General features: G+C 38.0%; 1 protein-coding gene across 1 annotated transcript in view; it reads right to left on the bottom strand.

Annotated features, from left to right (window-relative positions):
* The window catches only part of KCNQ5 (potassium voltage-gated channel subfamily Q member 5), a 244422-nt gene that overhangs the window by 66452 nt on the left and 164607 nt on the right, over positions 1-13363 (bottom strand). Inside the window, exon 2 of the mRNA XM_065730893.1 lies at positions 10933-11023. Within this exon, the coding sequence (XP_065586965.1) occupies positions 10933-11023 (91 nt within the window). The remainder of the gene's footprint in view (positions 1-10932; positions 11024-13363) is intronic.

Below are 13363 nucleotides of genomic sequence, written 5' to 3'. Positions count from 1 at the left end.
TAGCAACATTATAAACTTATGCACAATGATATACTGTCAAAATTAAACTTTCTGTTAATTAAGGAAATTATATAAACAGCTGCTGCAGTTACAGTAAGTGAGCTCAAGTATATTAAACGTGGCTCTGTGCACTGGAATGCTGATTTTAAAAATCGTGCATAAGGCTTTCTTACACATACAAAATTTCTGGAGGTTTTAAAGTACAGTATAAGATTGAATAGCAGAAAAGTCATTGAATAAGGTGAAGATGGGATTTTCTCTTATTTTTTGTACATTCTGAAATAGTAATATTTCAAAATGATCTTTATATCCCAACCACCCTATTTCCTCAAAGAACAATTGAATTTAAAAGGAAAACATCATCATGAATGCAGGAAAAAGATTTTCCAGAAAGTATGAACACATTCATACAGAAACTATTCATAGCACTTTATAGATCAGATTTGTGCTGGTGTTTTGGGCTGGTTCACGTTGAAACCAAACAGAAATAGTCCTGCATCACTGAGAAACAAGTAGTTTTTCAGTAATCAAGCACTCAGTCACAATGTAAAGACAAAACTTTGTCAAGGTTGACTCAGGCCAGGGAATAACATTAATTTTTCCTATAGCAGCTGTACCTGCCATGAGTTTTTTGGTTTGTGATGGATATAAATAGAAAAAATGCATCCTAAAAACGACCTTAAAAAAAAAAAAAACACAAGGATTTGGAATGGCTTCTAATCATAAATCCAAACTTTTAAACAACTTGGTTTTAGTTTCTTAGCACGTGAAACATAAAATCAGAGCATGACTGAATTTGAACTCATGTGCAAGTTAACAGCCTAACCCTTCCTTGATGTTACAGCAAGGTTCCCCTGGCCTTTACTGTTTCTTCCCCGTCCAATCTATTGCCATCTTTTCCAGATCCAGATGCATTTGTCCTTGCTTCCCAGCAATCTCAGCTGTAACTTTCCAGACTGATTTACACTCACAGCTAGCCTCCCTCTATAACCAATGAGGCAGATCCACTGGTACTTCAGAAAAGGGAAAGTCTTCCTTCTGAGAGTGCAGATCATCCAGATTGATCTCATTCTGAAATGATTCTACATACACAGCTTCTCTTGTCATGGGGAGCTATGCATATGCAAGAAGCAAGGCTGAAACATGTGGGCTTAAAATATTCAGTTGTTTTTGACATAAGGAACGGAAATGCCACTGTGTTCCTGAGGTTTTTGACATCTGCATGTGACTTGGTTGTTCTGCCACTGGAACAATGAGAGTTATGAAACTGAAGGAAAATAAGAGGCTGTCCAGATCAAGGTTTCTTATTAGCAAAAGGTCCTGCAGGACCTTTGTACAAGACAGCTACAGTGTGCACTTTTGATTTTCTTATATTTTGCCCATATAATTAGAGAACCAATGACAATTGGTTGAAATTAAATTCTCAGGTTGTTTTCAATGATAATGGTTTTCCTCAGTGTAACATTAAAACAGCAAAAAAAAACCCAAACAAACAAACAACCGTGTTTCTATCATATCTTTCTTGTTCATTAACATAACTGTTTCTTAAAACTTAAATTTAATGTATTCCTGCTGCTGAAATCAGGTGCCTTGGCTGCAGACTATTATTTCATGCAATTAGAGCCATTCTCATGATGAAAAAATGACCAAAATTGAGCACTCTGAACTGTTCTTATAGGGAGCTCCTGGTTATTTTGAAACACACAAATAAGCCGACGTTTGGTTATAAGGAGTCCATGCACAAGACAATAGCTCTCGTGTCATTTTAATTACACTTCCTGTATAGAAATTGTGATATTATGTATTCCACAGGCTGCTGAAATAGGACAATGGAGCTGCAGGCTGCATGCCTTGAGGTCACCAGAAAACATGCTCTATAAGTAACATTATCAGAAACTCAGGACACGTACTTGAACGTATTAAATTAATCCCCTGAAATAAGCATTAATCAGGCTACAAGTGCTTCCACACCAAAGACAACATCTCTGTAGTGTAGCTGCACTGCAGACACTCATCTGGTGTAAATCAGCAGCTTCTCTATCAACACAACAGGAAGAACAGGAGGAACGGAGTCATCTGACAGCAGCTAAGGAGCTGATGTTCCCACTTCCCTAAAAACACATCAACAGGGACATCAGGTGTCTCCAAATCAGTGGGAAAAGAGGAAGAATAAACCTTTTCTCATCCTTTCATTTGTTGATGACTGTTTTAAGAACGTTGCCAGCTGCTGAAATTTCTTTATGGCGACACAGGATGAATAGTTGAAACTATTCAAATAGCAACGCTTTATTATTCATAATAAAAAAAGATGAGAACGTTTTCTCATTCAATTAAAGCAAGAACATAACATCTCAGCTTCTGCACCCTCTTCTCAAGCAAAAAAAACCTTCAACTGATTCAAAGTACTAAGCACCAGAGTATGGCTGTAGTTGTTAACAGGCACTGTTGGGAGGTGATGGTAGTGCAATGCTACTCCATTTCAGAGAAACCTGATAAAGTCTTGAGCTGTAAACAGCTGTGCTGCAGAAGCTGTTGTAGAACTCAGGAGGCTCCTGTTATACTGGCCACTTTCCAGATTAAAATCAGCAGATATGAATATGTGCATATGTTACTGTTCAAAATAATAGTCTAATTTAAATCAGATCGTTGGAACTAGAAGATCCTTGAGGTCCATTTCAACATAAACCACTATATTATTCTATTACTATTATTATTAATTCAAATTAATATTATTAATTTCAGCATTAGAAAGGAAGATCTCTGAACTAATCAGCTAACAAGTGTATCTACACACGTGTAAATACACTTCACTAACAAATGTTTTTACTCTCTCCAACTGCATTTTAGCAGTGGAAGAGGCAGCCATAAATTCGAAAACATAACCCAGAGCAGACCCTATTAGTGGCATATAAATCACAACCAGAGACTGCAGTGCAGCTCCCAGCAATACCCAATAAGTACGAAATTAAATGTATGCACTTTTTTTTTGGTCTTTTATCAGTTTTATAATGAATGTGATATTTTTACGACACTGGCTTTTCTGAATTATGATTAAGATTTCCCATGCTGATTACACGTTAATGGAGCATTATTAAGAAATCAATCCTGTTCCTTTTAATTTAATATGCAGCTACAAGTCTATCAATATAATATTAAAATCCCAGCATATGCTTAATTTTAATTACCTGCACATTATATGGGACTTCTGCTATCAAATTCCCTTTTAGCTTTTTGTTTATTACCTGAAATGGCACCTATCAGTCGTGTCCCCTTATTCATTTACAACAGAAAAAAAGCCCAGGATTTTTGTGTCAAATAAAAACAGCTTTAATTCAGACAGCAAAAGCACACACTGGAATAGAGTAGCTGCCATTTAGTTACTTATAGAGTGTTTACTATAGCAGAACCAATACCTAGCACTGAAACTGTGCTGACCTTCCTCTGCATCCAGAGGACAAGGACAGAAACCCTAAGACAGCTGGGAACGCCACAGAAACAAATGCCATAGAAGCACCAAGATCCACAACTAAAAGAACTTCCCTCCACTAATCTGCAGGTTACCATGCTTACAACCTAAGTGCATGTGTCAGCAAGCTTATCCCAAAGATCCTTTTTGCTTTTGGTGGATGTGTTTCTTCCAGAAAGACCCTGGCAACTGCTGAAAACCTTTTTTTCAAGTAGGGAAAAACTGCAATAGTAAATGTTGATTTCACTGTCCATCCTGTTCTATCCCAGACATAACATCATCCTTAAATATCGTGCTTTTCTGTGCCTCAAATTTACACTCACTGCTTTGCTCCAGATCACTTGTTTATGCGAGGTACAGCTACACTTCTGAGATAATTCCTGAATGGAGGCAACATCAGTGAAACTCATACTATAGAAAAATCCTCTACTTTCCCATCATCTTTGTATCCTACCTTGTGTTTGTTTACGTTTTCTTCCTCTGTAGCAAGAGATCAGCAGTGAATGGTCTCATTTCTATTTTAAAATGATCTGCATGGTCAAAACAATGTAGCACTGTACAGCTGTACCCAGCCTTTTGCATCTCCTCTGCGATTTCTTCACGCATTTTTTTCTGCTGTTGTCAAGTTTCTGACATCACATGCTACAGGCAGACATTCAAGCACATCTCTGTAGACACAGATCCCAGATCTTCCTTTAGAAATGGTTGTGAAGAATTTGATATCTTTTGCTCTGTCCAGAAGAAATTTAGAAAGGTGCCAGAGCAATCACAAGACATCAAATTCTTTTATGCTTGGGCATCCATGCTAATTTTGTAAGGGTTTAGGGTAGCTGTTACAGCTGAATATATGTATATGAATTAACTGTTAACATTTGGCACTCTGAAAAGAGGAGCAGGGTGGGATATTTCCTCTTCTGTTCTTTTGTCTTCCCATGTTTGAACTTGATAAAACCTAGAGATTCATCAAATTATATTTGCTGCATTCTTATTTATTTCTTCTTGAAGTTTCCTTAAGCTCACCAACGTTGCTTCCCTAGGAGCATACCAGTGTATGTTTTGATTACTGGGAGACTTTTGGGCATCTGGGATGATGTAGCTGGAAGGGTTTCCAGTATCAAACACTTAGAAAGTAATTTCAAGGAGGTGTTATCTGACAAGTGGTAAATTTTGGTAAATTGGACTTGGAAGGTACTTTACCTAATCTGTTCAAATTCTGCTTATGTCTCAGGTTAACTGAAATTATTCACATCTGCCATGTCAGCATTTCCGTTACTTGTGTAAGTCCTCATTTAAGATATTTTTATTCAGTTCCCTAGATTCAGTGAAAAAACTGACTTGGTCAACTCTTCTCACTTCAGTAATTAAACTTTTAAATCTAATATATTAAATTTTGCATGTTGCAAATAATGCCACTTATGGAATGTTTTTCAGCTTCTCTGTTTTTCAAAGTTTATGGAATTTTGGTCTCCTAAAAAAAGAGAGCAAAACCCTTCCACATCCTCTCAGAAACATTAATGTATATCTTTGTGAGACATTCATTTCCTGTGATCATATCTACATTTGGTGTAATCAGTGAATTCCTGTCACATTCAGATTTGATACCAAAATCATTATCCTGTCCGTGACATATATCCCTTCCTTAGGCATTCCATGAAAGCCTCTTCAAGCGAGCAGTGCTTATTTTTCAAGTTCATCGTTGTAACTCACCCCAAGTTCAGAGTCCTCAGGACTGGACTTAGTTCCAGTATGTCTCCTTGCATTTGCCATCATCTACACTTAAAATCTGTTTCAATGCTTGTGTTATGTGAATGTCCGATCTTGCAGAATTTTTTTATATGTGTCTGTATTTCGTATCATAGATTTTGAAATCCTTAAACTGAATCTTGTGATCAGATTTCTCCTCTCACTTGAGGAAACTTCACATTTTGACTGTAGCAACACACGTGTTTGCATGCTTTGTCACATCTGTGCTAAGGGGCTGAGTTGTTACTGCAAGTTGCTCAGATGGTGGGGTTACTTCAAGGTTTCCAAACAGCTTTCACATCACTGATGTTCTGCCTCTTTCAGCATTTTTTTTCCTTTGATAATATAATGTTTTGTAGACTTTTCTCCTTAAGCATTATTTCTGATCCTGTATTTTGATTTTCCCTAGAGATATATTCTGCATTTCAATTTGGCAGTTTGATATTTCCCTAACAAGAGTGAGGTCTGAATTTCTGAATTCAAATTTAGATGTTGATATCAATTCATTTTTACTGTTACAGTCTGCACTATCTGTTTTTTGCCTGTTTTAACAAGGTAGCTCCTGCTATCCATATAATAAGTTTGGATCCTAATCAAACACTAATTCAGTACTGTAGAATATAGCATAAACTATTGAAAATCTGCATCTATGCAAAATGCTACACTTACGACTTAGAAGTAGTTTGTCATACTGCCTTATTATCATTTAAATGATAAAAACAGGAGAAAGACGTGTCATGGAAGAGAGGTTGTACAAGGAATGATGCTCATTTGTCCTTAAAGGGAATCCTGGACAGTTGGTTTGGTTCGTTAGCACAACTGTGCTGATTCGTCTAAAATGAGATGTGCTTTTCTCTCCTCAAAGAATTATACTCCTATTAATCTGAATAATGGCACCTCATGACTGATATCTAATCCTCCTCCACTCTCCACTCTTAATCCCTCTATCCTCAAATTGTGAGTGCTCTCCTAGAGAAAGCAGCCCCTTCAATGGCTGGCTAAAAGGCTCTTTCTGGAATATTTTCAGCCCCTTCTCTCTTAGGAACATGTTCTCTGACTTGGAAGCAATGCTAGTCCTCCGTGCTAGGAAACAAAAGAAGTCAGAAAGTGATCGTTACTTGTACCAGTATCTTCTCTTCTGACTCCATCCACATGGCTATCTAATGTGATAAGCTAAGTGACACCTCTTACCCAGGAACAGGAATATATAAGACGCCTACAGTGTACCCTAAGCACTGCTGACAACAGATTTTTCAGATACTTTTGAAGTTTTATATGTGATGCCATGTTATTTTGTTATGAAATCATTTTTATTGTTACTTTCATCTCTTACCATAGCTACAGCGTGTGTCTATTTGTTTTAAAGGTTTGTTGGTTGGTTGGGAATGCCAGCTCTACTATCTCTTCTGTTCTCTCTTCAGGTCTCATGGCCTTTATCCCACTGTCACAAGATGACTCAAGGCATGGGACAACAGATCTAAACCAAATAATGTGAACAGAGCACTGCCCACCATGTTTTTTAATCTGTTCTATCCAGCCTTAAAATTTTGTAGCTATCATTTGTATGATTACATTTTGGTGGATGGATTGTTTTTTCTAGAGCAGACGCAAATCGAATACACACTTGTCTGCTACAGAGCAGCTATGTGCTATGTTGTTTTTTTTTTTATCATCCTCTTTCTACATGTCATTTATGGGAAAATATTGGCAGAGAAAAATTTTAGGAAGAGCTTAATTGCTAGAAGCACTCACTAGATTCTACTTTTGGATCTATGTAAGTGACCACAGTAAGCATAGAAGCTAGCTTCATCTACTGTACACTCTCTGCTTTCATGTCTCTTGGAGCTATTACTGACTGAAGAACGTGCTCATACAGTACATTTTTAGAGGCCCTTATTTTGTAGAACTGTGTACAGTTTTTCATCCCAGCCCTTTTCAAAGAAAAACATAAAACAGATTTGATGAAACCAATTCTACAGAAAGTCGTGAGTTTTTTGATTTCTCTGTCTTGATTAAAAATGGAAATTATGAAAAAAAATGAAATTCTTTGTCACTTCAAATGAAAACGATATTTCTTTTCTACAGCTTTTTACTTTAAGCCAGAAGTTCTAAAACAGTCATAGATGAAATGTGTAATGCCAGGTCATATGAAACATCTAAACTGATTCTGGACTTCCGATTTGTCAACTCTTTGTGGGTCAACTCATATTATTTTATTTATTTTTCTTGAGCAGACAGCAAAGAAATAGAAGTGAACAAGTTATTCAAATAGCTTTAGTTGAAAATGATCTTAAAATACAGAAAGTTTGGTCATGAGAGTGAATGCCCTGATTACAGATATTTTTCTTCTTGGCTGCCTTCCCCAAAATATTTGATTTTGCCTTCCCAGCCTAAGTTTTACTTGCCTTATGTTTACCATTTGATAAAGTGCCAGGAAATGTACTTGCAGGAGATCAGCAATACGCCAAAGATTATTTTCTTGCTGTGTTAGTTGGATTCTTCAGCTGCTTGTGGCTTTTTTTGATGTTGAAGTAGATTTTCTTCTACTGTTTGTCTGGGATATATCACTACTGCAGCTTGAGTGTCAGAAGTTACGTGCGCAGATGAGGTTATAGCATAATTATAATTGTAGGTACAAGGAGTTTTATCTGATGCTCTCCATCTGGTTAGGCTTATTATTTCCGAAAGCAAATCTAACCAAATTCATTACTGATGTAGCAACAGTTCATATACTCTTAACATATCTGAAGGACTTTCATTTTAAGCATAAAACTCAAATATTGAGTGCATTTCCCCTGACAGGCTCCCTGATAAGCACAGAGTGCCTAGGAATCCAGCAGTGCTTGTTCAGATGCTGGAACTGAAGCCCTGTCTGGGTGCAGTCTTGACGCAGTGTGGCAGCTTTGTTCTGGCCTTAGGAGCAGGGCTTGGGATTTTCTGCAGTCCAGATGAGTCCATTAACCACTGCTGACACCCACAAAGCCCTCAGCTAATATTTCTTTCCTAAACTATTATTTACTCTGAGCTATTGCAGAGCTATTGCACTCTGTTGTATTTTTTCTGAGAGAGCGTTTAGGATGCAGTGATTTGGGGCTCTGTTCTCTGCTCCCCTGTAAGGTGAGGCTCAGGGAGTTAAACAGATAGATAGACAGACAGACAGACAGATAGATAGATAGACAGAAGACAGATGGAATGACTGATTGCAAAATGCTCTCAACTCCTCTGGCCTTTCTGGGAAGGAGAAAAAGGCTTGCTTACCTCATTCATATTTCCCTCTTTAACCTTCCCATGTAATTGCTAATAGCTGCAATATGTCAAAAGTCACAGGAGCTGGTGCAGGCAGCAGCTCAGGTATTAAGTTGAAGAAACATTACATTAACTTTTTAGCCAATTAACATGGCTCTAGGGGGTACCATCTGGAATAAATCTGTGAAGCAAACAGTTCACAGAAACCCAGCAGGCAGCTCTACAGATTGTTGTACTGTACTTCATTAGAAAATAAACATCCATCTTCCATCTTGAGCACGAAGCAAAATGGTATTAAAGCAGATCTCTGACGGTTAATACAACTGTCTGCACTAAACGACGCACTTGTAGGAATTGTATGAATCACTGTAAGTAAAAGGTTGTGGAAACTCTAGTGACTAATTATTTGTTGGCACAGCCAAAACAATTCTTCCTGAGTTAAAGCAGAATTGCATTATTTTCTTATTTTGTGTTTGCAATAACTTGCTTTGATAACATTACTAATATCAGCTAATGATTCAGTATGCCGAGAAGGAGCAAATCATGCACCAGTAAACTGGAATAAACCAGTCAGTTTTAGCCTGCTTCTGGAATTTCATACTTTGCTGTGTTTATATTTTTCTCCATTAGAGACCCACAGCAGGAGCCATAAAATTTGTCATCACTAGATTTATTCCTGCCAAGGGTTTGTTGAACACATGAGGCTATAGCACAGAAATGCTGGACCAAGTTACTAAAGCTTTGATGCTTCAAGTATTAACTATCCGTGCTCTTCCTCTTTACAGTCATTTCTGTGTTGGAAGGACGGCAGAAAACATTAAGTCAGAATTGCAGAGATGAGCAAAGCCCATCTTCGAGCCCATGGAAGCAGGAAGCCTCGCAGAGTTTCCCTTCTCAAGTCCTGAGCAGCCTGTCTCTGCTGATGGGCACTGCTACAAAGACTCGGCAAGGACTGTGGTATGGGCTAATGGAGCTCACACTCCTCGACCTGTCCATGGAAGCAAGCCCAGAGATTCACAGTGCTCTTCTACAGTCAAACACCCAGGCAAGCCACAGCAAACCACAGCAAACCACAGGGAACGTGTGTATCAGGCAGCTGAGGAACTGGCAGTAAGCATACCAGCACAACCAACAAGTATGTGACTCACGGGAAACGCATATTTTATGTCAGAACGAATGGCTTTTCTGCAACCAATTTGCATAAGTATAGAGGGAAACAAATTACCTGTCACAAAATTACCTTCTATCAGAAATTGGATGTTTTCAGATAAACCAGTTTTTCCTGTTCTATGTACCAGAAAATCTTAGCAATTGGTGAAATAATTGCAATAACACAGTTACAGAGCATTCAAACAAACTTCCATTTGAAAAGTGTTGCTCAACTATGCAAGTAATGCAAGTAGATATTAGTAAAGAATTAAATCTGATCACTTTCAGATGTTTTAATGCCATCTGATCTTTTATCCAGAAACAGGGATAACATGCCTGGGAAACAGAATGCCACACTGAGCATGGCTCTCCCTAACGAGCCCTGCTAAGAAGCAGTACGATCAGATGAAGCAGAGCACCACACTTCTGCACCTAGCCAACTACAATCACTTCATTCAGGTATCTTGATGTGGTAGCACATTGTGCTCTGGAGGTATACCGCACACTGCAATTATGTTTATCAGACTGCTCATGTTATAATAAATTGGGAAGCTGTTCTGAAGACCAGTGCTTTCAGATACATATGTAGTGATGACAATTGATACGTTGGCATTTGTCAACAGTTACTTCACTGCAGGCATTAACTACCAAGCCACAGTCTTCTGTATGCACGGAACTGAAATCACCATGGTAACTCCAGGCATACAGGGATATTTTAATGACCACTATCACTTATCCTCAGGCCATATCTTGCAAAACTAAACTGCACATCAAGAAGCAGATGAATAAAGCATGCATACAATGTATGAAAAATGATAAGTGCTCTTAGGGATTAAAGCCATTTATATCTACTTCAGAAGGGAAACAAAAGAGAGAGGACTGGAATACAAAATAATGCATTATGAAAAACATGACGGTACCACATCCTATGGCTGTAACTGCCACTAAAATGGTAGTATCTACCAACAGCTACCAGAAATTGGTATCTAAGTAAAAACAATTTCCTATTTTAAGTGCCTCTTCATACATACAGACTTCATAAATGGTGCCAGCAGCAGTGTCAAAGGTCTTTCCTGTTCAGTCACTACCAAACTACAGTAGAAAAAGTATCAGTAAGAAAACACAGCAGTTCTCAATTAAAGAAAGTGTAATGTAACTTTTTTTTTTAAATAAAAAGATGGTAGAACCTTCTATTTTACTATTATTTCATCATTCTAATGAAAAGCATTGTTTCCTACGGCATTCAGGAATTCCATGGTGAAGAACAGAATCTGAGTGTATAACAAAAGTATTTGTAAAGATGTCTTGTATTTAGAAGTTTCACTTACCAAGATGAAGAGACAACCAGAGGCAAGTTTTGTGTGTTCAGGAATAGTGGAAAACACGGACAAAATCAAGCAACCAAACACAAGGAGAAAACTGAAAAAGAAAGAATATTAACAATTAATACTTTTTGGTACCCTGATCCAGTATCTATATTCTTCTCCACCAACATTAATAAAAGACTATCAATTAACAGAAATGAATTCAATTACTACTTGGTTAAATAAAGATGTTCAAATAGCCTCCTCATAATTCTACAGACTTCTGTGCAATACTGATAGAATTAATGAAAAAAAAAAAAACATGATCGTGATCTTCTTGGTAAAATTACGTGCACATACACAGGCTCCACTTTTGGTGTCTCAGTCCTGTACATTCATCCAGAACAGCCACTCTTAGCAGTGCAAAAGGAAGATTGCCAAGGGAGAGTCCTCTCCCTAGTGTGAAGGATCATTTCTCCCACAGAAGACCACAGATGTGGGCTGTATGAGGTTACCAAAGTGCAAATGTGTATATTGCATCTAACTGCTATGACTTTTCCCATCTTAATCAACTTCCTTCTGAGCAACAGATTTTATAAAAACAAGCAGAAGCTCAAAGTGAGCTGGACTGTGGTATCACTGCCCTAAAAGACTAGGCTACATTATAGGCACAAATTCAGTACCAATGGAAGGAGTTAAAATAGGAGTGAGTCAAGAGGGTCTTACACAAGTCATGGTAGTCACAACTGGGGAAACATGACTGCAATTTTTAGCTTGCATGAGCCTGCATGCATGTTTCATGGTACTGACACATAAATGGAGATGAAACAAAACACCAACATACTGCCAATCTCTATGCAAGAAAAGCACAGTATCACTGTACATATTCCTGTGAATCCCATGTCTGTTCCTCACAGCAAAGAGCACACATATAGGATACAGTGCTCACGGACGTGAGCCTGAAGAACCAGTATTACACTGAGGCCTTTTCCATGGATGATATGGAATACCTTTTCCTACAGGACTGTTTTGCCAATAACAATGCCACTGTGCTGGTGAAAAAGCATTGTCTATGGAACAGATGAAAATTTCACTTCACCCACAATACAATGGACTGCCTAAGCAGCGCATTTACCCATTAGTCATTTTGTGTGCAACATGGTACGTGTTCTACATCGTAAGTTCTAGCACTTGTACCGTTTTCTGCAAGTAACTACAAGTTTTACAGAATCAGATAACTGATAGTTGTCAATCATGCTCAGTAATCAATCAATCAAAAAAAGCAGGCTTTCGACTGCCATCTGAATTTCTGGGACTCTTGCTAGAATTTTACTTTAAACAACATTAATGCAAGTATATATCTGCAAGAAAGAAAGAATGTCTCCATCCTGATACAAAAGGGACAAAACCTCTTTCAGGGACAAAGCACAAAAATTACTGTTTGATACAGATGGTGCATATACTCTTCAATAGGATGACTTTCCATTACCCCACACAATTGTTTTGAAGACACAGCAGCTCACTGAAAAGCACTGGGGTACGTGGTGGATATCTGGTGAGAAGCTCACTCAGCAGCATGGTGGTCAGGGGCTGCAGCTCAAGACATGCAGGAGAGACTGAGCGGAGCTGGGTTTGCCCAGACAGAAGAACGAAAGGCTGAGACCTGCTGCTGTCAACTATCTATTTCTGGTTACAGGGAATGTGGAGAGGACACCATTTGCAGGAAGGAAAATTGTGATTAGTTATAAGGAAAAAAAAATCACAATGAGAAGGTACAGCACTTCAAAAGTTGCTCAGCAGGCTGTGCAATCTCTGCCCATGGAGATTTTCAGAGCTCAGTTGGAAAAAGCCTCCTGCTGACTTGGAAATTAACTGCTGCGTGCATGAGCATGGACTGTACAACCTGAAAGGCCCTTTCAAACCTAAATTATTCTTTTATTCAAATTAATGGATACAAACATTATTATTATTGCATCTGCCCACCTGTTCTTCGGGAGCTAAAACTGTTCTTCCCCGACCTTCCAATATGGCAGGAGTGCTGTAATATATGCAGTATATCAAACAAATACATAAGTATTTTTCTCTGGAATTCCTATTAGAAAATCTGATGTACAATGCAATCATACATCAGTGGCATATTTGAGTGTCACATTGTTTAACTGCTGGGATAAAGTTTCACTCTGAAAATCAAATCTGATAGGATCTCATGGATAAGCTCTATCAAGAGTTGTAAATAAAACAGTGATATCTTGAGATGCGGGACGGTAATAATGGCCATATACCGCTGAAAAAATCTTTCAGCCTAAAAAAGAGATCAGCAGATATACACTTAAAAGTTTCATGAAAGACCATTCCAATCGATAAACATTCACTTTGTAAGCAACTTTGCTCTCCTTCCCCCCACCTTTTTTTTCTAAAAGGAAAATCTCCCAGAACATTGCTGGTAGTTTTAGCT

Source organism: Cyrtonyx montezumae, unplaced genomic scaffold (assembly GCF_038088225.1).
Source record: "Cyrtonyx montezumae isolate F1298 unplaced genomic scaffold, pur_monq_1.0 scaffold_13, whole genome shotgun sequence".
Lineage (NCBI taxonomy): Eukaryota > Metazoa > Chordata > Aves > Galliformes > Odontophoridae > Cyrtonyx > Cyrtonyx montezumae.
Note: the sequence above shows the minus strand (reverse complement) of the source record. Positions and strands in the feature narration are given on the sequence as shown.